The 26,420-nt window shown below is 38.4% G+C and overlaps 1 protein-coding gene across 1 annotated transcript in view; it reads left to right on the forward strand.

The window, feature by feature from the left end:
* The first annotated feature begins 2,119 nt into the window (after window positions 1-2,119).
* Window positions 2,120-26,420, forward strand: part of TCF7L1 (transcription factor 7 like 1) — a 46,970-nt gene continuing 22,669 nt past the window's right edge. Inside the window, exons 1-3 of the mRNA XM_063448522.1 lie at window positions 2,120-2,407; window positions 2,894-2,954; window positions 4,456-4,586. Coding sequence (XP_063304592.1) covers window positions 2,222-2,407; window positions 2,894-2,954; window positions 4,456-4,586 — 378 coding nt within the window. The 5' untranslated portion in view covers window positions 2,120-2,221. The remainder of the gene's footprint in view (window positions 2,408-2,893; window positions 2,955-4,455; window positions 4,587-26,420) is intronic.

Genomic DNA, 26,420 nt, shown 5'->3' on the forward strand with positions numbered 1-26,420 from the left:
TCTAAATTGATAACACAAAATTGTAAAGTAAGCGATAAACTTACAAATTATGGTAATCAGCGGCTCAAAACACTTGTGATGGGTACCTTACTTCCCTCACAAAAACGACCAAAATTACAATATATAAGTGCAAACGCTTATAACACAAAGTGGAGTTCTATGCAGGAGGGAGGTCTACCCTTTTGCAATATACAGTACAATAGAGAGGTCAATGCAGCAACTCATAAAAAATAGTAACAGAGAGAAATATATAATATATATAGCTACCAACTTAACTGTATTTTGTTCTTTCTCTTCTTATTTTTTTATGTTTTGCTAACTTTCTAACTTTGGCCTCTCGGTTGTACTTAGTTGTAAAACGATAAGCAATTCCTGCCTGCATGGATCTCCACTTTTGTGTTATAAGCTTTTGCACTTAGAATATAGATATATATTTTAAATGACTTATTGTTAAATGTTGAGTAATTCTAATACAAATAATCGAAAAGTGATTTATAATGAATAATAGTCCACCCATTTGAATGGTACTTCATTATAGTATATGGAGGGATTTGGAGGTAAAGCAGTAATAGATTTATCACCAGCAATACAATATGACCCACAGGGAAGAGTACAAATTAATCACTCCTTCTGGCACTCCGAGAATAAATGCAGTGACTATACAGACACCAGGAGAATAGGCCTGGTCAACCTACCATAAATCAATACCATTCCCTTTCTAGAAGCCATTGTTCAGCTTCATTGATAAGATCCTCATGGTAGGAGAACTGAATTGCAGCACTGTCCATCCTCTGTCTTGAAACCTTAAGTTTACATTGCTTGCAATTGCTACATACAGGCACATTGGACGGCTGCAAGAAGTTTGCAGCTGTTAAAATGGCTTGCAGTGCATTGGTCTGGCAGCAGGGGGGTTAAATGAGTCAGCCCACAATCCAACCTCTACCGCACTTCCATTCCAGCAGCAGAAGGGTTAACCTTGGCCCCATTCCCTCAATTGTCCATTGAGTAGACCTTTTTAAATAAGTGTCAGTTTGCAGGGGTAGACTCCTCCCCTATATTCTGGCTGGGGATCCTGCTGTTGCAGGTCTGCATTAGCAGTTTACCCAGGAAAGGAACAGGATTTGTTGCAGATCCAGCAAGCAAAGGGGAGCATCATATGCCCTCCCCTCCTCCCCCCACCCACCACCAAAGATATTTTTTTAAAAAAAATAAAAAAAAAAATCAACGATCCAGGACATTCTAACAAGAAGACTATAAGAGCAGGCGAGGAAACTGATTTTTTTTTTCTCAAACTAGGAAATCTCTGCACTTTTACTGAAGCTCTGATTTGATTTTTATTTTCTTTTTTTCTATTTTGTTTTTATTTTGCTACAACTTTTGGAGAAACTTTTAGCCTTTTGGCACGTCCACCCTTTTTCCCGGATTGTAGAAAGAGACTGCAGCCTGATCGTGTGGCTGGGACTGAAGAAAACAAGGGGGAGTTGGTTACAGTTTTGGGAAGTTTTTGTCTGTTTCTAAAGTTGGGGGTCGCTGGATTTTAAGGGGTGATACCCCCACGTTTGGTTTTAGGCCTTTTGTCTTCTTTTCTTTTTACACAAACATATATATTTGTTGATTCAGAGGGGGGGCAATGCAGAGCAGATTGTAACATACAAAAGACATTCTGTTGCCGAAAGAAAACATCTCATTCCTAAGGAGCCTGCAGGAAGTTTGCTCTGAGAGGGAGGGGGGAGAAGCCTGACTGTGCTGAGGGGGGAGGGAAGCTGTGCAGTGTTATGGGGGGAGAGCCTGCCTGTGCAGTGGGGTGGGGGGGTTAAGACCCTGTGCAGTGAAGTTGGGGGGCTGTGCAGTGTAGGAAGGCTAGAGTCCGGGGGAGATAGGCTTGCTGTGCGCTGCTAGGGGGGTGGGAGAGCGTTTAGGTGGAGGGGTCATCTATGGGTATTAGGTTTTAAGGGTGGGGAGTTAGTTGTTCAACGTATGGAGGTCAAATTGGTTTATTAGCAGTTGTCTTTTGTAGTTTAGTGATCGACTCACTGTATAAGATTTCGGGAGTATTTTTTTTTTAAATCGAGTGCACCGTTTGTCAGTTTTTTGTTGATTATTTAATTTTTTATTTTTGGTGGATCTTGCGATTGGATTTTACTTTTTTTACTCTTCTGTTTTTATACTTTAATTTTTTTTCATTTCCTGGGAGAGTGCTCCCTGCCGGTGGGGTACCATTATGCCGCAGTTAAACAGCGGCGGGGGGGATGAGCTGGGGGCCAATGATGAGCTGATCCGGTTTAAGGATGAAGGGGAGCAGGAGGATAAGAGCCCCGGAGAGGGATCTGCAGAGGGGGACCTGGCAGACGTCAAATCCTCGCTGGTTAACGAGTCCGAGAACCTGAGCAGTGACTCCGACTCAGAGGTAAGCAAGCCAATGTGTAATTAGGACTTCCCAAACTCTGCTAGGAATACAGACTCGATAAAGAAAAAGTAGCTTAAAAAAATGTATGTATATTATAAAGTACCTATTTATATATGGATATATCTGTCACCTTAATTTGTTTTCAGTAACTATATAGTAAGATACATACTGAAACAGAAGGGTTCTATTTACTGCATGTGAGCTTACAATGGAACGTTTTATTGTCCAGTAACTTTTGCTCTGTTTTTCAAACTCACTAGTCTAGCAATATGCAAAGCTGTGTAAATGTGAACTGTACTTCGCGTTTACACAATTTTAAGATTTATCCTCACACAAATGTCAATTATTTTATTCTTGAGATATTCACATTTCAGCCCTTGCTTAATGCAGCCACGCTGGATCTCCTGGCCCATGTCAGACTAATGCACATATGGCAATATTAAGGAAAGTGTTCGTTTAATGTATTTTTTGCTCTCACATATACAGGTGGAGAGACGTCCCCCTCCAAGAGAAAGCTTTGAGAAACACAGGGATTACCTGTCTGAAGGTGAGTTATCTTTTTAAATTTATTCTCTGCCTGTAGCTGATTTTGGATAATTCATATTGTATCTGTGGCTGACTTAGATTTGTATATTTGTCTAGGACATTTTTCCTATAAGTATGAATCCTTTATGTTTATTTTTTTTATCATCACTTCAGGTTTATTGTAAAAAATGTGAATATTAAATCATTAATTATTTACATTTTTTTTGCACCCCATAAGCTCAGTGTGTGAAGGGTGGCTACTGTATTTATTAAATCCATTTTAATTTATTAAACCGACTGCAACAATCCCAGGTCTCATATGTTTAGATTGCAATAACCCGCAATGTGATGACAAATGAGAACCGCTTTGTCCCCAGTACTCATTCAAAACAAGGGCTGTGTAAATGGCAAAGCACATGTAAAAATAAAGTTTAGTGTCCACTCAATTTTGTGGCCACCTCTTTGTATTTAGATTTTTTTTTACTTTACCAAGATCATTTCTTTCCAGCCTTTGCCACATATGCTGGAAGGCATTTCTTGCTATATTTTGCCTTTTAAGGAATGGTTCAAACAGATGGTATTGCCTTGCTTCCCGTACGTTTTTGTTGTGCCAGTATGGCATGTTGCAGCTCTTTTCAGTATTTGCGCTCTGTCCTGACACATTTCTTATGTACATCATGAAAATCTTGTCTACATCTCCCCCTCCCCCCACCCCCCTCAAGTATGGCACATTTATTTTTATTTTAGGCTGGAACTTTCTCTAGCCAGCATTTTAAAATAAATGTGTCAAGTTTCTGATAAACCAATCTTTTTTTGAGTTTAATTTTAATACAAGCAGCTTTTTGAGTCCCTTGTTTTTCCTCTACTTGTGTTGAGGGTAGTGATTAGTAGTTCTGATTATATAATCCAGTGTTAAAATGCATACTGTAAAGCAAATTCCCAGCATGCTTTTCATGTCCACGTGCTTTTGATGGGAGGGCTTCCCCTTTATTGGTAGGGAAGCCTTAAGAGTATATTAGAAAAACCTGGCAGTGATTTGCACTAATAATACATATACTCTCAATGCCTTTTTGGCACTCTGTCCTCTTTAATAGTAATGTGTGTACATTAATATTGAGATTGGTTGGTATAGCAGTTCTGACGGGTAACCATGGCACTGCCAATGTTGGTAAACTAGTATCCTTGATGACTTAAGGTTGGCTGCAGACTTCCAAACTAGTATAGACTACTTATATGCTAATAAAATAATATGGGTTGATTCTTGTTTTGTGTGTGTGTTTTGTTTTCTCCTATTCTAACCTTTACACTTCCTTCAAAAATATGGTTTTGCTATTAAACTGTGTTAAGGTGGTTCACATTCCACCCCCAATAATTGGTTCCTTATTGGTAATTAATGTGTCAGCCCCCGACCTTTAGTGTCCACATTACATTGTAAATATAAACTAAATTGCTGATTTGGGATGCTTTTCATTTAATTTCTTGTCATGCCTGTAATTTATTCTATTTTTTTCCTGCCATTCTAGCATTCAGAAGACAACACCAGGATGCAGCATTCTTCAAAAGCCCTCCCTACGCCGGGTACCCATTCTTGATGATTCCAGACCTTGGGGGGCATTATTTGCCCAATGGTGCTCTATCACCTAGTGCCCGAGCGGTAAGAAAATTTAAAATCTTATTATCTGCCTGAATGAAGTGGCTGTGTGTACATATCCTTATACCACTCTTTCCATAGGCAGTATTACTCTTTAGTATACATGGATTGTTCTCTCCTTTTTGTTTTATTATGTTTTCCATGTAAATCAATGTTTTGGTTTTTAAATTTAGGGTTAGAAATGTGAGTGGTTGAAGAATTCTTTACTGCCCCAAGTTGCCTTGCTGTAATTACTATATTTAATATAATTATATTTACCAGAAAGATTCATTGTGATTCTCTTCAATTTAAATTTTCTCCTGAGCTGTGGATTTGCTTTGTGTTTTTACATTTTCATTTGATAGTATGAAACTTGTATGTATTAATCTATCCACTCTGGTATATGTGTTGTATTATTTAGTTTAGTGTGATTTTTTTTTTTTATAGTTGAAGAACACTAATTTCTTACCTAATTTAGTACTTTTCTGGCAATTTGATATTCTCACCAGTAGAATGCCTTGTTTTATGAGAGCTGCCTCTTTTGCTGGACAGTAAATCTAGTATTTATTCGCGTGAAAATCTGCATGGATACATATTTGTTCATGTTTCTTTTTTTTATCTGTTCTACTATAAAACTTGAGATGGATATAGATTTTTTTTATTTTTTCTGTGTTTTTTTTAGTTTTAAATTTATTCGTATAATTCGAGCATGTGCGTAAGGCATTATATGGCTGGCATAACACCATATATACAAGGTGTATTATGTTCAGCACCTGTACACTTTTATATTGTATAATAGGCATTCATTCTTTGGAAATCCCTGTATTTTAGACCTTGATCAAGTTCTGATTCAAAATGTGTGTTTTTCTCCTGAATCCATTCTATTTTTCCCCTCTCTAAATTATCTAACCTAAAGTCACTACATTGTGATTGTTTTCATGCATTTGTGATTCTTTCATACAAGGTTATTTTTTTTTTTCTTGCACCAAAGCATTTGAAATATAAGAAGAAAAAAAGAATACAATATCTCTCCCTAAAACACACATTCTAACTCCATTATTTTAAATATATAATGCCACTATCTATGTAGAATATCTGAGTGTATGCCATGGTTATAGATAGTGAATAGTTTTTGTTGCCTTTTTATTCCTCTATAATAGGGTTAGCAGCCTTCCCAATTCTGAAATACACTACAGGAAGTGCTCCCAGATTGAATTTAATGGGAAGTTACTTTCGCCCACCTCCATCCTGTTGATAAATCTTACTGTCACCAATTCAGTCAAAGCTGCACATTCTCTGTATAACTGAAAAGAACACTCTATAAGTAGAGCATTTTGGGATACTTAACCCTCCAATATAGAAATCCTTTCCTTTGACTGGGTTACTTTACATCCATATGATTCGGACCAGGCGGACAGCTGGACTAGAGGTGTCCTGCTACTAGTGGACTAAAATACTCAAAGTTTTATCTGTTTTTGGTCATCATATGTATAAATCGATTGTATTTTTTTTTTTTTTTGTATTTGCATAGTATTTTATCCCCCTTTCCCCCCCTCTTGCTGCATTCTTCTGTTGCTGATTCAAAATCTTCAAAACAGAGTTTCTCATCACCCCTACTAGTTTTGTAGGTAGCCTCTGTATGTGTTTCCAGTTCTATAACAGCCTTGAGAACTGATGCTTATGGACTGCATATTCCAGATGGAATCCTATCATTGGATTTTTATAAAATATTATAATTTATGTTCCAATGACACTTGATTATTTAGATGCTGACATATATTGCACCCTCTTTTCCTAAACTCATTCTCATGTAGTGATGTCTGTAATTAACTAAACTATGTTTACTGTAGTAGCTGCACATTTATACATTTTGCAAACAAATATTAAACCCAAATAGACTGAATCTTTCATCTGACACCTGTCTGCCCAGATCCCTAAATTATCTGAATCACTCTGTAGAGATGTAACCATTTTGGTTGGACTCCATAACTTTATTAATCTTACAAGTGTCATTGAAATACATGAGCCACTGCTTGGTTTTTGTTGTTGTTGTTTTTTTTTTTTTGTCCTTTTTAGGTGACCCAAAGTAATAGACACTCCACTGCTCAAATACAAACAATATCTCACTATTTAGGGGATATACCCACAATGAAAATGTGTATGCATTTAATTGTTTGTGGGGATTTTTTTCCTTTACTTTCTGGGCAATTGCTGCCTCTGGAGTTTAGCTCCACTGAGCGAGACAACCAGGAAGTTAACGGGACCGCTTGTCTGACAGCCAGGGGGTTTTCTTTTAAAATCTGCCCTTTTAGTAAAATTAAAGGGGGACCAGGGCACACTCTTCACACATAAAGCATTTCAGAAAGCTAAAGTGCTTTAGCTGTTTAGAGTATTGCTTTAAGTAAAGTGAACTCTGAACAAAACCTTGAGATCATCCACTTACCTCCATCCACTTTATCCTATTTATGAATGACATTGTGCACAATTTTAACTTTTTAAAATAATTACTCATTGAAACTGGAATAACATCTACTCCAAGCATAAGGCCTATATAACTTTTATGGGATGCTTCATGGTAAGTGTCTTTACCATAGAGTGCAATATTCAGTTTCACAAAAACTAGTAATGTAGATTAAGAACAGGAAAATATTTATGGGTTGCAGGATGGGCCAAAGATCCATACATAATGTAATTTATTTATGATGTATATGTGTGCTAATATTTGTAGACACACTTGTGTGGTGTGTTTTTTTTTTATTTTTAAACATAATCTTTGTTATTGATGCTGTTTTGGGCGGATAACATTTTCTGTGTTAATCGTGGATCTTGAGATGCCTTATCTTATTACCTTTTTGGCCCTCATGACATTGTTTGCCAGGAGAGCTTCCCTATATTTGGTATGTTTCACAGTTGTGGCTCTACATATTCTTTGAGTTTGTCGTCTTGGAACTGGGTCTATTTTTTTTTTTAGTTTGATTTGTTGATTTTATACTATGCTACATAGGAAAACTATTTTTACATTGACTGACTGCATTATGCATTTTCCTTGTTTGTATCTATTAGAACACTTATAAGAAGACAAAATAATACAGCACAATGCGTGAATTTTGCTGTGCTGTAAATGTTTTGGAAATGTTTGTACAGTAAAATAAACACATTCCCACCATGAAAAGAACAGGCACAGCAAGTTACTTTTATTCTGTCCAGAGACAGAGGCATGTTTCATTTTTATTATCCATATGGTATACAATTAACAAAAGAAACCTATGGTAAATAACGGGAGAAAATTTTGAAAGATACACATTGCAAATAATGTACAAGTGTGCTTGTCCTGCAAGAACTTGCATTAACGAGATTAATATTTGTGTTGTCTCTGGTAGGTAATGTGCTGGATTGTTGACATTCAGAGGCATTTGGGTTTCTATAGTTTTTGCAAATTGTTTCTGTCTTGCTCTTTTGGGGATTCTGTTCATTAAACTGTGAATTGTAGGGAGTTCAAATCTGCAAGATTTGAGCCAAAATATCAAATTTCAAGTGAGCTTCTTTGACAAAAATTTTTTGTTAACTTTGCTGTTTTGTCCTAAATTTCGCAACCCTTTTGGCTATGCACTGTTTAGTGAATGGCCTAGTGATGTGCCTATATTTGAGCTGCTACATTTCACTGGAAGCAGAAGCCTCTTCTCTCACCACATTGTCATGAATCTACCATTTGTTTCTTAGTTTGAGCGTTAATGGGGACGTCTTTACAATGTTTTACCCTGTATTCAGATTTTGCCCTTGACACACTGCTCCTGCGGCTTTAAATCTGTTAATCTCTCCTCCCCCCCTCCTTCTAAAGACACAACCTCGGGATGGAAATTGCTAAATATATCTTAATAATGATACAGGATAACTTGTGGTCAGTCAGGTCACTGGGCCTGCGACACCTTTCCAGTGCTTACTCTTTTCGTCTTCCACAACATGTGCCAAATATTTAAAGTTCCTCTTGGAATGCATACGGCAGATATAGTCCTAGAGTAAGCCTGTGGTGTTTTACTTGGAGACTAGCGGGGGGCTGTGTGCCCGCACTGTGCCCATAGCCGCGCAGGACGATGTGTTCCTCCCCTCAAACAGACCTGGCATTGTTTCCTTTGCATACGCTGTCTCGTATTCGTGTTTATTTTGTGCCTGAATGGTGAATTATCAGTGCACAGAAAAAAATGTGAAACTCTGTGTAGGGGGTGGGGACATATAAACACTGCCTTTCATGGAGAGCTGGTTTGACCTCCTATTTTAGTGGTCTGGCTGGTGATTTAAAAAAATAAAATATTTTTTTAATGTTATATTACATTTTGCTTATTTTTCTTTCACTCTGTAAAACAAGTTTTTTTTAAACTGGCACTTTCTATAAATCTATAGTCTGTGGTGCCCTTTGACAACTTCAATTTGTAGAATACATTTTGGAGGAAAAAGGGATTGGGTTTCATGACCAGAAATTAACTTAACTCCGGTAGCTGAATTGCATATGTCTTACTGACATCTGTGGGGAAAATTGTCATCTATTTTTCAGAGATATGCCTATAATAGCATCTAGCCTTGGGAAAGGAAACAGTGGCCTTAAGTATATGCATTTCCTTTTTGTATTCAGGTTTATCATATAGCTGAAGTTGGGAAATGGGAGGACCTTCCCTATTTGAAGGAACACTCTAATAAAAAAATAAAAAAAAATATACAAGTGTGTAGACAGGCGCTGTTTCGGAGTTCTATTATTATTGCATTTTTTTTATTATGATTTTACGGAGTGTGGAGGCTCCCCCTAAACTGCTTACCTCTCCTCCATCTGCGACGTCATGTTGGACACATGGCCTCCTTCACCGATATCCAATGCTTCTCAAAGAAGCACATTGGAGCTTTCATATGCATGCACGCATCTGTGCGCATTTACAATTCCTAGTAGATAAGCACTGAATCAATGATTTTATATAGGGCTTCCGTATCACGTGAGCGCATTATACTCAGTTATGGCAGCAGAAACGTCTCTAGTGGCTGTTATACTGAGAGACACTAGAGGACTTTAACCTTTCCGATGTAAACGTTTAAGTTTCTCAAAACTTACATGGTTTCCATTGCAGAGATAAGAGGACTGGGACACTGCATTAAGGCCATTTCATTGAGACTAAGTGGTGTGGGTGACAAAACGTTTATTTTATACAAAATGGTTTTGGTGCTTAGACTGTCCCTTTAACTGAAGAGAACTGTGGGCGATTAATTAAAACAGATTTTCACTAAGGCACAAGTTAAACTAGATGTGTTGCCAAGGTACACAGGTGCTGCATAGGACACTTACAGGACCACATTTAGAACCACATGAATAAGCTCCCACTCCACGCAAACACTGTCTATGAGTACAGGATTTACACTGAAAAATCTATATATTGTTTGGCAACCCCCCCCCCCCCCCTTTTTTTTTTTTTAAACTCCTTCTTAAATTGAACAGAAGAGTTCTATACACAGTGCTTTTCAAGAGATATTCTGTATATGCTACATCAGAAAAGGAAACATTCTCTCCATAACAAGTTTTTGGGCTGTATGTGGGACCTATGTTTCTGTATCCTGGCTGTTTTATTCAGGGGGTTGGGCACTACCTGAAGAGTCTTGGCTACATCTGTGTAGTGAAAGTGATAAAACTGTAATTCTTAGGTTTAGTTTATGACCTTTTTTTTTTTTTTTTGCCAAATGAATAGGGGATGGTTTTCAGTTGAATATTGGAAGAAGTATGGATAGTAGATTCCTGGAATAGCTTTCCATTGTTCACACAAAAAGGGGCCCCAAAACTGATTGAGATGTACCTAAGACTAATTTTGGCTTTTTGTTGTTCAGGATAAACTAAGATTTCATACTAGAAAAATGTGTCAATAACGCTAGCCGGTTCACTCAAGCTAGTGCGTTCCACTCGCCCTGTATTGCTAGAGAAGGAGGGCTCTTGTTATAAGAGGGTGACTCCTAGTTCAATCATTGTTTGTAAGGGATTTTAATACAGTGCTTTGAAACCAGTTATTTCTCAACTACCACAGGATGACTGAGAGCGTAGAAATGCATATTTATATGAAACTTACTTTCCTTTATATATTCCAGCACAGAGATACTCCCTTTTTCTAAGCCAGATCCACCTTCAATGAAGTCCTCCATTGTGATGACTTTTGTTTGTCCAGTGTGATGCTTCTTGATAAGGACACATTGTCCATGCACAGCAACCACTGTGATCCATTAGTCCAATGCTTACCACAGAAGAGCACTAGATTCTCACAGTATCTTGCACCACAATGCTTCAGTGCTTACCATAAAAGACCACTAGATGCACCCAGTATCTTGCATCAGAATGCGCTACATGTTGACATCAGACACATGCCTATACCCCAATGCCGACATAGATCTCCTGGGAGGTTTCAAGCGGGGGAAAAAAAGCAAGTGGCACAGGGCCTGTTACACGATCTAGGTGCTACCTCATTGTTTCCTCAGACCCCTGGTCCGCCGACTAGCGCCATAGTGAGGGGCTGCATTTTGCCAATGGCTGGCATAGGCTGACAGGCACTTAAAAGACTGTGCTTTAGCCTTTATCTGTCATAAAAACCACTTGAACTTTTCTATTACCCTTTTTAGCTGAAATAATATGCTCTGGTTGATCTTTCAACCCCTGTTTTTTTTTTTTTTTGGGGGGGGGGGTTACTGTAATTCTTAGGTTTAGTTTATGACCTAAGCAATATAGTATCTCAGTGAAATATTTTTATTTTTTTGCTATATATTTGTTGCTGGCAGTATGTGATCTTACATTTGCACCCTTTGTTTTGCATATAGACTGTGTTTACAATGCCAGTGGTCAGCCGCCTATGGCACGTGTGCAATGCATGGTACTCAGGTCTGCCGGAGACAGGCAGGCATTGGCCTATCAGGAGTCCCAGTGGGACTTCAGATATCTGCTAGTGCAACCTGAGCGGTGATTGCAGGTGGTGAGGGACAATTTTCAATTTCCACATTGCAGCACTTAGAGGAAGTGATCTCTGACAACTTCCTCCCTGCACTTGTGACCGGAATCCGCACTGGAGTAGAGCAGCCTACGGCAGCTATAACAGCTCATGCCTATGGCCTGTACCTGGCCAGCCCAGTCTCCACTGCACCCCAGGGAAGCCACCCGCATTGCTAGATATACACAGAGTTGCGGAATAAGCCTCCCCTCATTCAAATAATACACACCGTCCCCACAAACACAACACCACTAAAAATCCACATACACGCTCAAATATAATACCATAAGCAGCCCTACACATACACACACACTCCACTAAACACACAATGTGACATCCAGACACAATTCAACAAGCAGCCCCCTTACACAGCCCACATTAATAGGTATCATGCACAATGCCACAATCGCAAATAATACATTACAAAGCAAATGTAGCACCCATAAATAACACAAGTACAATACGACAACATACACAGCTCAATAAAAAAATAAAAAATAAAATACAAAACAAATAGGACCAGCATGCCAAGGGACTTCAAGATCTTTTTTGGCACAGTACTACTAAAAGGTTGCCTAGCCCTGATCTATTCTATGATGAGAAAATATGTGAATGCAATGGCTATATACACTGATTTCACACAATTTACAGTGTAGCTCCTGTTACAAACTTCATTTTCTTTAAAAAAATTTCTATTATCTGCAAATTGGAAAAAAATGCTGGGAGGGAACACCTCATGTGAAGTTACTTAACTGATAACATTGTTTTGTAAATTAGTCTATAAATGAGGAGATTGATCTCCCACAGATCAGTGTCTTTAACACTTTACTGGCAACATTATCTTAAGAAGGGATAATTGGTTTGTTATTACTTCATGAGAATCCATCACCCAGCAGTCTACAAAAAAATAAAGGTGGCTGATAATCTACCTTTCCAACTACAATTTCAGCTCCAAGTGTAAAAATGGCAACCGACACAATACAAATTTCTATAAAGGGAATGTGCCTAAAATTGTTCTCAGAGAGGACGATGATCTGAAAAACAATGCTAAGCAGGCTGTAATGGAAGGTGTTAAATGTAAGGCAGCATATGTTTTTAGTTCATCAAATTATGGCTACCTAGCATAAATAGGAGGTTACCTGGCACTTGTACAGGTTACATAAAGCTAGTTGCCAGAGGTGCATTTGTCAGTCAGGCCTCATAATAGGATGGGACATCTTGTCATTATTTATGTTAGTCTGATTACAAAATGAAGTGGTCTGGGCTAAGCAGCCTTCTATCTGCTGGGAGTAAAAGTATTTCTAAAAGGCAGAGAAGAGTAAATATTGAAATTACAGCAGAAAGGATGGCTGAGTGTTATGGGGTTTATAGCCTTCAACAGCTCCAGTGCCAGACGACCATCACAGTCCTATAAGCTGATGTTTTCTGTGTCACGTTGCTAAAGAAGTGGCTTAGTCTCCTGTTGCATGCCATATGCCTGCACTCCTGTGGAAAGAGTTAAGCAATTTGTGGGGGTTAGAGGACAATGGAGCTGTTGGTGGGATTATCTGTCCTCCCTGCCTTTGTCTGGCTCCCTCTTTCTTATTTAAAATGCCCCCTTCAGCTACCATAGAGTGCTGTTAATGAGCCACTATTGTATGCCCTGTTTGGGGAGGTGATTAGGAAGAATTGTCTGGTTGCAAATTGAATTCCTCCACAGGCAGGAATGATGCCCAGCCCTCCCCTTGCATTGCAAATTACCTTGCCCCAAGGGACAGGAGGAGAGCTTATAGGGCAATGTATATAACCTAACCCTACCCCAAACAAGATTCCATTACAGACTAGGCGGCTAATTAAAATCCCATACCTGTCTCAATTACATAATGTGTCATTGTCCTGTTATGGAGTTAGTGGGTGGGGAGTTGCACACACAGAGATCTCTATCTTTTGCTTATGTATATAAGGGGCATTCAACCATGTAACTACTCACGTTGCATATTCTATGTCTGTTGTTTCGTAGGAATTAATTGTACCAGGTGGTTTAAATTTAAAATGCTGGGCATCAAAATGCTCTTGGCGTTCAACTGTACATGTGTGATATTGCCTCCATTTTGTTTTTTTGTCGGTGTCCAGATACTCACAAATTAGTAAAAAAAAAAGAAAAGGGGGGGGGGGGGGGGGGAGAGAAAGATAGCTGACAACCTAATCTACTAGTATATAATTTGTACATTTAAGCTTTGTGGTATGTTTTTGCATACATCTGTAAATAGAAGACTAATTGATGAAAATGAAACTTGAGGGAAATATTTTAAATATAAAACCAAAATTATCCATCTCCATGGGAAAAAAATAGAATCCATTTAGATATTCTACTGCTTCCTATTGTGATTGCTCCACTTTTCTAACAGACTTCTTTATTTTTACCTCACCCGCCAAGTTCTACAATACTCGATAGCCCGGTTACAATGTTCCCACTAGATTTGGGGACATTGCAGACTGTCTCTGCTAAAGTGGTTACACCATATAGAGCAAACAAGGGGAGGTGCACTTTTCAGTAAATAATTTGAAGAATGTTTGTGTATTAAAGAGGAGTGGGCCAAACATTTGGGTAAACCTTTTCTAACTTATTGTATTCTGCACAGATCTGTAAATGAAAGTGGAAAAAGGGACGTGTGCTAGTGTGACACATTTTAAACTTTTCACTATAATGTATTTTCAGGATTTATTTCAGGCTGTTGACCAATTTGTGGGGTTATTACCTAACTAGTACCTGCTAAATAGTACTTGATGACGGGGGTAAAAAAAAAAAAAACCCAATTTACCAGAAAATGCATTTATTTATTTTTTCTCACCTATTTTGGCAAACACTGGGTTACTTACCTATTTATGTATTTTTATTGTAGTTTCTAAGGTTATTCCCTCTATACATTGCACCAATAAAGAAAATATTGAAAATCGCTTCTGTTACCTTTTTTTCCATGTCATGTTTTATTTCCTTTTAAATTTTATATTAAAGGAAACCTGGCATGTCCAACATTACTTTTCCTCTCTTTAAAGAGCATCATGTTCTGTCTATTCATTGTGCTAGCAATTTTGCTTGCAAATGTATAGATTGGAAGAAATATCTATAAAAAAATAAAATGGTGTTTTTCCCACCTGTCAATCAATTCTTTGGCATCCACTTTATGCCGAACAATTGATTTGACATGGGATAGCAAAATAGTCAACTCACAGACTGTAATTCTGCTCTCCATGCATAACAACCACAGCAGCTAGCGCTGGCTAGGGAATATAGGAACGGAGTGACGTTCAGACACTGGCATGTTGGCAATGAAGCCACCATGGAGGAGTTATGGAGAAGATTTGCCCTGCGTGGGGAAGCAAATCCAAAACGACTGCGGGAGGAGTAAGAGTGGGGCAAAGTGTTATACATGAGTGGAGGTGCCCAATTGCAGGCTAAAGAGGTGTGGATCTCTACATTCATTTTTTTCATACCTCACATACATATTCATTAAATAGGGGATGAGTCAACATAATAATAAAAATCCTGGAAAGCAGCCGTTTGCCTTATAGTTTGCTTTCTTGTTGTGTCTTGGCCGGGCGTCTGTTCCTTGACTGACACTCTTTTAGAAGCATTGGGTTTAGCTGTATGCATATGCAGCAATGTATTGCTTAGTGTGTTTTGGGTCAGGTTTTATGGATATTATCTGTTTTTCCTTCCTTCACATCCATTTCCTTCCTCCACCTCATTTTTCTTTTTTGTGCTGATTCCTGCAGCACACACACTGTGTGTAAACAAGTATGTAACATGAAAAAGATAAAACGCTAAATAATCTGGATTCTGATAAATCGGTTTCTTTCATTAGTTAATGGAAGCAGGATATTAACTACTCCACTACTTGTTCATATACAACCTTGTAAAACGTCAATCAAGACATGTTGATTGAATGTGAAAAAAATTAGATTTTCTTTTCTAATTGTCAGCTCTTGGGGTCCACCCCCTTCCTATGTCTCTGAATCTGGCGTCTCTTATCTCGGCTCCCTTCCTGTCTGCATGTCAATGGGTACAGCACTTTACAGATGGTGCCATATTACAGAAATAACATCTCTGCTAATTGGTAGTGTGTGTGGTGGTGGTGGGGGATTTAAGCACACTGTGCCCCCCCTCACTCCCTTGTATTGGCTCTCCATGCCACCCCCACCCTCCTGTCTTGGAAGGTTCATTGAAATTAACAATAAGTGTTAAGTGAATGTGAACAGGGGGGAGTGAGAGGGTATATACGGTCTAGATTTGTGCTCACAGGGGCCTTATTGTTGCTTGGCTTGTGAATACCTATAGTGTAAGACAAAGCACATTCTTCACTTTATAAAAGAATAAGAAGAAATCTGCATTTCTGTTACTTTTTTGAGGGGTTGCATGTGTAGCATGTACCCTTCTATCATAAATTGGTTTTACTATAGTACAGGCAACTGTACTATATGATTATCATAAACTCAGATTTAGTTATACTATTGGTAACTTGTCCTTAATGCTTCAAATATTTAGGGCAATAAAACAGTAATTGGCAGATATACATTTCAGGATTTTACTGTATCTGATAGACGTTTTGAATGATATGGAACATCGCATCTGTAATGCATTGTATCTGAACGTTCTGCAAGTACACAGTTCTTATATCTTTCATAATTCTCAATTATTTAAATTGGACTAAAATTAGAGAAAGGTCTTGCCATTGATGACAGTGGTGAAAAACCCCTGGTGCTGTTGCAGTTTTGGGGTACTTTCCCATGATGCTTTGCATCAGTTGCTTTACGCTCTCTTTGCACTGCTAGAAACCAAAGAAATAATGATTGGGTTAGTAATCCAACATTAATATCTCTACTTTTCAGAATTTTTCTTCCTGATTGGGAAAAAAAATTCCATTTTGTCTTATTCAAATTCCATTACCTTGCCATTCTTTCACGTTAAAATCAACTTTATTTTTCTAACCACTATTTTAATTGCCAAGCTAATTGTATAGTACAACTATAAATATTATTGCATGTTTTACCTAAACATTCAACCTTTTGTAAGTTTGTTTAATAATGCAGTTCCACATGGTCCTCCCAATAGTTCCCATAAGTAACTGTACCATTCTTAACTTAAAGGGACACTATAGTCACTAAAACCACATTCGCTTAATATAGTGTATAGATCATTAGATAATGTTCCTGCAGTCTTGCTGCTCAATTATGTGCCATTAAGGAGTTGAAGCACTTTTGTTTTTGTCCATGCAGCCATAGCCACTCCTCTCCTGGCAGTGACTGAAACAGCCTGCAAGAAAACAATCAGATGTTAACTTGCTTTAAAAATGTTTAAACATTTTGCTCTGTAAATTTAGTTTTAATCACACACAACTGGTTTCTACACGGTCTAGGAGGCTATTAACAGAGCAGAGGTAAGAAATTATAATTTAAACAGACCGTGCAATAAGGGAAGTTTAAACTTTGGATCTCGCTTTACAGGAAGTGTTTAGGAAGACTATGAAGGCCATATGCAGAGAGATGTAACTAAGGCTGCATAACTAAAGTGATTCAATTCCTAAATGGCAGAGAATTGAGCAGTGAGACTGCAGGGGCATGATCTATACACCAAAATTGCTTTATTAAGCTAAATTTGTTCTGTTGACTATAGTGTACTTTTAAACCTTATTTAAAGAATTATTTATGCCCATGCGATCAATACTCTAATCATATGAAACTCATACTATCTTCCTGGTCTACATAAAGTCAGGTCAATGTCAAATGAAAGGTAGTGAGTGATAGTTTGAATGCAGTTGTTGCCATTGAATGCAATGAAAATGTATGTTTTTTTTTTTGTTTTTTTTTGGTTTGTCCTCCCTTTCTGTTAGTGAGATTTTAATTTTGATCGCGAATCTCTTCATGATGCTATAATTTAAAAACATTTCTCTAGTTTAAATACCTGAAGTGGTCTACATGGTTAATTTACATGCATTGATCAATTTAGGTTTCTAAATAAACTAAAAAATGTCTACAATCGGTGCTATTTTTCTGGCTCAGCTATTTCAGTCCACTATTTGCAATTGGCTTTTCAATTCTCCACATTTACCGGTTTAGTGAAAAAGGTATTTTATACATAGAATGTGAAAGATGAGCAGTTGGTTGCAAATCAGTGTTTACAGTGTTTAATTGTTTCTGTACAGACAGCTTGCTATAAATCCCATCTCTTTAAAAATGTGGAACAAAACTTCCAAGTTCCTTGAGTGGCCTTTTCACTTTTTTTTTTTTTTTCCCTCCTATTGCCTTTCGCGAGGGAGGTTGGGGGACATGTTGTAACTGGAGTGAATCCCTCAGGCAAAATGCAGAACAACATCCTAATCCCTTCCCAGAAGCACCCAGTTACACTGTGCGAGACAGGTTTGAGATTTAATCCAGAACATGTATCGAACTAAATGCACAGTGTTGCATTATTAAACCATGTTCAGAAAATGCCTACAGTATACATTTCTAGAAGTAATTGTTAAGTGAGCAAAAATGGAGCTTAAACTTTTAAATAAAACTCCAACTACCATGATCCTTGGTAACGCTTTGCCTGGAATGATCCATACCATTAGGTGGTGGTGGTGAAATAGATCTAATTCTGAGTAGATCTACTGTAGAACATGTTAACAGCACCACTGTTGCATTGTGGGCAGCACATTGAATACCAGGTATGTACTGTACCCTTCCTTCGTTTGCACATAGTGGTGTTCATGAAAAGACCACAAAAAATGAGAACTTTGCTAACCTTGTCTTGCAATGACCGATATGTCATGTGTTTCTAGGTGAGGCATAATAGAAGATTACACTTGCCCTACCCAACCTTAAAAGCCTTCTGTAACCATAATTCAACTCATGCCCAAATTACACATTCAAAAATAAAATAAAGTATGTGTGTGTGTGTGTGTATGTATGTATGTATGTATATGTATATGTGTATATATATATATATATATATATATATATATATATTATATAATCTATCTGTGTAATGTGAATATATTCCTCCAAATGGCATCTGAAGAGTACCCATTACCACAGGATAAATGCAGAAAATCAAGGCAGTTGTCTGTTACAGGGGAATTGTGGTTTCATATTGTTAAACTGGTAATCTGTGAAACTGTGTTTAACGTTCACTATATATACATGTAAACATTCTCTGACCTAGACCATTAAAGTTATTTTAATTACATGTGCAGTTTTAGGGGGGAATAGCTTTTTGCTTCTGGCTGTTCCAGTTTCTTTAGGAGTACAATTTAAATAAAGGTATTTCCTTTTGTCTGTTTAAAATACAAAAATAGAAGTCTTTATACTGATGGCAGATAAAAACTCCCCATGCATTTTTTTTCTTTTTAAGAATTTCTATAGGTGAGTGGGGAATAAAAGAAGTGGTCTGCCAATTAAAATGCCAGTCGCTACCTAAAATGTTCATGAGCAAGCTCAAATAGGATATGATGCTTTTATTGCTAGTTGTAATCTGGAAAAAAGAGAGGGGGTTAAAATGTTAAGAATTTAATCCTAGGTACTTGCAATTTAAGTGGATGCCTCTGCACTTTGTGTATTGGTCTACCAGCACTCACTACACCTTTCAGTCCACCTACACTCCCCATTATATAAATGTAGGTAGGTACTTTAGATTGTATGTGTACACCGCTATGGAATGTGATTGGGAAGTTAAAAAATGGGAAAAAAATAAAGCAAAAAGTATTTCCTTGTGTATGATATGGCTGGGTGAGCTTCAATGAGTTTTGTGTAGGAGAATGGGGGTAATGTGCTGTCCTTTCTTTTCCCCTTCTATTCCTCCCATTTTGTGCCGTGTAGAGGATCCTGATGTGTGTTTGCTGTAGACTGAAAGGGTTCTGTGTTCTTGCATCCTCCCACTCTTATCCCTCCCTGACATGTGGAATTTCACAGCGTTACACGGCCTAACGTGTGTGTCACTTTTGCATCCTGTGCACCAATCTACATAACTTTTTCTTCAAACTAGTTTAAACAAATTGTCTTTCTCTCAAAGGGTATACTTTTTAACCTTCTAATTATATTCTTCAGCGAGTAAGCAAAATTTCTAAGCAGGACTAGCAGGTCTATACTATGGACGACACTTCCCATGACTTTGCTAGAAGTGGCATCATGTGTTTTGTGGTGAGGTTGTGTGATCTGGCTGCCATAGTGGCCCTAGCAGCAACTCCAGGCACATCTGTAGCTATTTTGCCGAAACTGTCCCCTTTTCAATCTCTCATGACTTGTTACATTTTCAATGCACAATTGTAGCCTGCACATAATCTGTGCTCCCTTTCTAACAGACTATATATTCGTCTGATCTTTCTTGTCTTCACTCTACAGTTATTGAGGCCTGTTCGTCTTTACTCTAATTTCTCCACACACGCCTATCTCGTTCGCCTGATGTTTTTAACATTGTGGAATAGCCACTTGAAGTTGGTAAACTGTGAGGACATTTGGTTGGGGATAGGTTAATGGGGCGATACTCTGCAGAGTAACCCCCCTCCCCCCTCCCCAGGCTGTGCACACAGCTTCTTGTCTCTCACAGTCTGAAAGAAACTATTCATTCTCACAATACCCAGCACAGACCATGAAACCAGCTGAGCAGGATTCAGAGCCTGCGGGGCAACTCCCCCTTCTACCCCCTCCCCTCCTTTACAGCCCCTCTACAACCCTGTATTCTGGCCCATCACAGCAATCTTAACAATACATTCAGTTCCCACATGCCTTATTGCCTTGCAGATTTTACATGTGTTCAAGCTGACAGAACAGCATGGGTTTACACTGTCTGTTCTTTGTCTGTTAGACATAATGTGGCCAAATATCAACAGGCTTTACGACAATTACAAGCATGCATTTTCTTAACCTATACGGTCTATCCTGGCAAGATTTTCCATGTAGCCCACGTTTCCTTTATCCATTCGATTTCCTAGGGATAGAGTTGCTCTCCTAATAAAGGGCTTCGGTCTATTTTGTCAGAATCTTTTTTACATGTTAATTGCACTGAATTCCTTAACATGTTTGGCGAAGATGGCTGTCATTGGTTTCCTTTTCAATAATTATTATTATTATTATTTTCTTCTGTAAATCATCTCGAATGATGATTGATAAAAGTCCATGATATTATGAACTAATCAATAGTTTCCTGGTCAAGGTGGGATAATTGAACTCTTAAAGGTAATTTGGCTTTTTGAGAGGTTTGTTCTGTGCAAAGAATTTCGATTCTGTAACTGCAGCAGAACCAGTCAAGAAATGTATAGACTATGAATATTTTGTCTCTAATCCACATAGGGAGATGAATGGTTAATCTCCCCCATATTGGTCAGCGCTACACGCACACAGACAGCTGCGAGGCCACATCTGGCTTGTATTATTTTGGGGAATGAACGACTTGGAGGGGGGCTGTGAGCGTATGAACGAGGTGGGGGCTGAGGGGGGTCTTTAATTATGATTCTCATGTAGTAAAATCCAGCTGCGCTCATAACTTTCTCTGTTTTTGTTAACCCATTCTGTGCCTTCAATCTCTTTTTTATAATGGGCACTTTTTAGGCAACAGAAAGGACATGCTTTATGACTTGCCATATTTTAGTTATTGGCTCATATTTATTCCATTGGTAATATTTTCATTTGAGATGTATATAATATTAATCTATTTTCGGCATAGCCTATTCAAAATACTTGGGGCCAAAAGCAAAGTATGGCTTTATCCCTGGCTATAATGTTTAGTGCCAAGAGGTGATCCACTGCGTGATGCAAAAGGGGCCAGGGAACCATTTTCCTTTTTTTTATTTTTCTTTTTATTTATTTATTTATTTCAGTGGCATATTTGGTGAGTGCCAGCTCTGTGGTTCAGTCCAGCTGTGTATTTCCAGACTCTGCTGGTGCAAGCCTCCATATGGCATCCAGTTGGCTAAGGAAGTATGCATGTGATCCCTGTGTAATTTCACACTAATGGGAGGGGGTAATTCTGGAATAATTGACACCTCAGGGGCAGCTGTTAAACTGCTTTTCCCATATATTCTGTCCCATAACAGAACCATCTCTCTTAAATTTAGGGCAGCATTATTTTCTGTTATACATTATAGTATTGGCTGCACCAATTTTGTAAGAATAGTTTGGAATATTATGTGTCTTACAAATATTGGGTTAGTCAGAGGGGTGATGGTGAGGAAACAGTTGTATTACCTGCTTTGAACGAAAATAAAGGGGGTAGTAGAAATGATAACCTCTGCTCTTCCAAATCAAAAATAAAGAAATCAATAAATACTGCAGCCTTGGTGTGATTGTAAAGGAGATGTGTAGAAAATGTTACTCCCTGAAATGCTCTAGCACATTTTCTTTGCTATTATCATTGTGACTTTGTAAATATGCTAAATAGAGTTAATATGGATCGCTAGAGTTTCTTTCCCCAGCTTTAAACAGGTGGGACTTTAAGCTGTGCTGGGAATTATAGAGATTTGACATGGGAATTGTAAATTGTAGGCCAAAATGGGAAAACATTCTTCAACTCTGTTTTACATAGAATGGTTAGAAGTCCCAGTTACCAGTCCCTGGAAGAAGGTTTAAATTTGCTTGTAGATGGTACAAAACGATCTGGCATATAAGAGGGTAATGACTGGTAATCTGCAGCTAATAAAAAGAACCCATTTAATGAAAACACTGGGGCAGTAAGTGAATGGAGAGGGGTTGGTGTCTAGTTGAGCTGTGGGTAAAGGGAATGAATTGAATTTCTGTTTAGAGGCTCAGGGGTGATGAAGGGTATTGGGGCAGAGAGCAGATTTGACGAAACGCGGAGGGGGCAGGAAGAGTGAGAGCAGGAAGTGGGATATGGGAGGAAAGCAGTAAATGGCGTGAACAGCTATGGGGCATTTGTGTGTGGGGTTCAGATTTCAGCAGAGAAAGCAGGACGGATGTCACCCCCCCAACCTCAACTTTTCAATAGTCTCCACTATTAACATCTGATGCCTGCATTGCATTATAGAAGGGGTTAACCCCTGCAGTGCCAAGGTCACTGGGCTAATGTGTGACAATAAAAGCTATAATGCATTTTAAGAATGTTTTGACCTCTGGCTGGTATCCTGGGATTTTTCTATGCATTGGAAAAAAAGTATTTTTCTTCTTCACCTCTGCTTCATGCTCTGTCCTGTGTAAATTAAAATTTTTATCTTGTGTCCTCCTACCCCATTACTTTTTAGTTCTCTGGTATCTCAGAACCTTTTCAGTCTAGTGGCCAAATGAGACTCCTAAATACAAGTGCAATGCAGGATGTAGTAAACCGGGTGGACACACATGTAAGTCCTTTAACAAGCCACTTGGTTCCTATTTATGTACAATATTGAATATGGTGTCAATGCAGTCTTCTGTCCTGCCATACAGTTTGTGGTGTCTAATTGTTGAATGTGTTGTAGGTCAAAAAATGAAAAATGGTCTTCTGTTTACTGTATAATGCAAGAATATAAAAAACAAGTTGGGATATTGTGAAGTAGGATTTAGTACGAGACAACGCACATTAAGCCACTCATACGCTTTTAGGAGTATAAAATGATTTCTCCCCCTCTGTTTTTTGTGTATGGGGTGGGGTCTATATATAATCTCTGTACTAGACAACTATAAAATAGAAAAACTCTGTTGCCCTCCTTTTGCTCCATCTCTTTTCCCCTTGCTAATGGCTCCTATTGTGTCTCAGTGAAGAGGTGTCTGTCTCTTGTGTGAATAGGCCTGGTTTCCAAGGAAACCCAAGCCAAAGACTAACCTTTGACCCTTTGAAATAACCCCCCTCATTTGATTGGGATCTGGAGTAGGTCTTGAGTTTAACTCTTTCTGATTTATTATTTCAACCAATATAGATTATTATTAATTTTATATTTTGGTTTGTGTTTTTATTTTATTTTGGAATTGAACGAAGCAATGGCTACAGCCAAGAAGGTCCTGTATTTTTGCTACACCGACTATCTTGTAAATAATGCTTGCTCATAAGCTTGAAGGCACATTCAAACCTATGGAACACTTTAACCCCTTAAGGACACATGACGTGTGATATGTCATGATTCCCTTTTATTCCAGAAGTCCTTAAGGGGTTAAAGGTTACTCTAAGCATCATAACCACTGTAGCCCGCTGTAGTGGTTATGATGCCAAGAGTATCCTGGCCTGGTTCCTTGGTAATGGGGCAAATAATTTAGGAATGGTTAGCCCTCTTACCTGGCCCCCTCCAGGCTCTGAGGCTCCTTGTGGTTCCAGTGACACACTTTCACCTTTTTCAGAGGTGCAGAAGCTAGAAGCTGATCCAGTTGCCATTTATTAGCTGAGACAACAGCTGACCACTTTCATCCATACATGGCACTCTGGACAAAGTTCCAGGCTGATACCCCATACGGCTACCGAAAGTAACAGTTTTAAGTGTCATTTGGCATGCGTAAGTACATTGTTATAAATTACATTTGGAAATTACAATGTCCCAAACTAGGTTTTTGTTTACAAAGACATTAAATTTAGCACTTTTTTTATGAGTGCTCCTGTGGAAAAAGTGATAATTCTGTCCATATATATCCTTATTGGTACCGATTCATTTTGTGGCTAATCTTCGAGACCTTGGCTGGTGTGGAGTATGTTTCCTATGATTCACAGACCACTAACTACTTGCCTTGAATGTCATGGGATACATAGGCCAGAGCATCTGGAGTGCCAAAGGTTAGCCAACAGTGCTTTAAACTAGAGGAACCCAAAATATAGACTCACATGTTTTACAGCAGGAACTCCTATAATACTTTGCCTGCCTTTAGAATGGCAAAGTGTCATGGAAGTTGTAGTTTAAAAAAAAATTTAAAAAAATCTTCTTTTGGGCATCCCTGCTTTAGATTGTAATTTTGAAACTGTTGCTCTCTTCTGTTGCATTAACGTGCGTAAACGTGGTCATCATCAGTATGTATTGTCAATGACTATTAATAGGGATGACCATCACATGACTTTGCACACCTCTCCATTACTGAAATGGTTAAATCACCCCTTGCATCTCATTCCCATCTTGTGTGCCCCCTCCCCAATGATTTTCCCTCCACCCCACCATGCTAGGGGCCCCATGATCTCAGCTTGAACATTCCTCCCCTGTAACTGGATTTGCAGCTGTTTAGGAAGAAAAAATCCTGTCTGAAAAACGTGCATGAGAAATCCAAAACAGCTTGTCCTGCTGTCAGAGGAAGGGAGGGGGTAGATTGTTAGGTGGCGAGACATTGAAATGGAAGGACTCTGCAGAGTAGTTTGCAACCTTTTAGCACTGTGGACTGCAGTGATGCATCTTTTGTTATTTCAAATGCCACATTTTATAGAAAATGTTTTACAGCTAATTCATCTGATTTTGGGTGCCTTCATTCCTGATGTCTCCCGAGAAAAGAGTTTACTTTGCATTTTGAAAAATAAGCCTGTATCATGGGTTTTGTACAGCAGTGATTCTCAGACTTGGCCTCGGGGACAGTTGCCTACCCTGTGGCGTTTGCAAATATTCAAAATAAAACCTCATTATCCACGCTCTGAAGTTCTGATTAAACTCTCAAATCTACTTTCTTTCACATTCCTTGATTCAACTTGAAGACCACCTTTCATTCAAGGTGTTTTCGTCAGATTGTGATGCCTGGATCACTGTTTGAGAACAACTACTGGATTGTTAGCTCATTAGACTGAATGCCTCTAAAATAATGCAAGAGTTCACATGACTTTTATTTTACCATAATATACTAATTGAAGGGAGTAAAAGTTGGCTGCAAAGCCTACATGGTTAGAGTATTCGGTCTACCTGGTTGCGGCAGTTACAAGGCCTTCAGAGTACCCGTGATAAGGCAGGAGATTCTAAGATTAGAGTACAGCTCAGCATATTTCTGTGTGGTATTGACCCATTTGCTGGAGTTAAAGGAGAATTGCACTTGAGTATGCCCACTGTCTGTGCATCTCCTCACCAGATCTTTTCTAACTCTGCTCTCATTTTTTTTTTTTCTCCCGCCTTTCCTTCGTGGGGTTTTTTTTTTTTCGCTCATTTTTTTCCTTGCAGCTGTGTCCTCTTGTTCCTCGCTTAAGGAATGCTAGAGATATCTGAAAGTGGCAACTCCCAGAGATGTTTTATATCCAGAGAATAAACTTGACTGAGTTTCAGGAAAGATCCCACATTGAAACATGACCTGATCTGAAGCCATATTGGTCAATGTAAAGATATTTGAACCCAATTGTTATACACAAGTTGTTGCATAGGTGTTAAGTGACAGCCTGCATTAGAAGCACAGCTTGGTATTTAAACATCTGTTAGGGTTTGGCCCCTAATACTACACCCTAAGAATGAGGAGTAGGCACACAAATACTTTGAATAATAAAAAGAAATGCCATAACATTGAGATTTCTTTTTTTCCCCGGATGTCACAGATTGCAGGATTTCAAAAAAAATTGCAGTTGTGAAATAATGCATTTAAATGCTAAAGAAGGGACTATACATGTAGGTTGCATTTGAAGATGTGCACATTAGTACTACTCATCATTCCTAGCCAGCCTCATGGAGTTGATGTACAACTATGTTATAATAAGGATTGTTGCAGCTGTGTTATACATTGCCAATGACAAAACACTTTTTCATAATTTTATAGTAGTTGTGTCTGTTTTAAATCAGAAGTGTGGACTTCATTATCGTGTGTGGCAAATACACCTTAACTGGGGTCTTTCTCTGTCCTGATCTTTCTTCTCACTCCTAATATGGCTGTCACAAACCATGTGTTGCTATGATTAATGTTGCATTATTACTCTTGCACTGTGCATTACCGCTATATAGCAATATATTCTGATGAGGTAAAGGAAACTTGGCTA

Source organism: Pelobates fuscus, chromosome 3 (genome assembly GCF_036172605.1).
Source record: "Pelobates fuscus isolate aPelFus1 chromosome 3, aPelFus1.pri, whole genome shotgun sequence".
In the NCBI taxonomy this organism is placed as follows: Eukaryota; Metazoa; Chordata; class Amphibia; order Anura; family Pelobatidae; genus Pelobates; species Pelobates fuscus.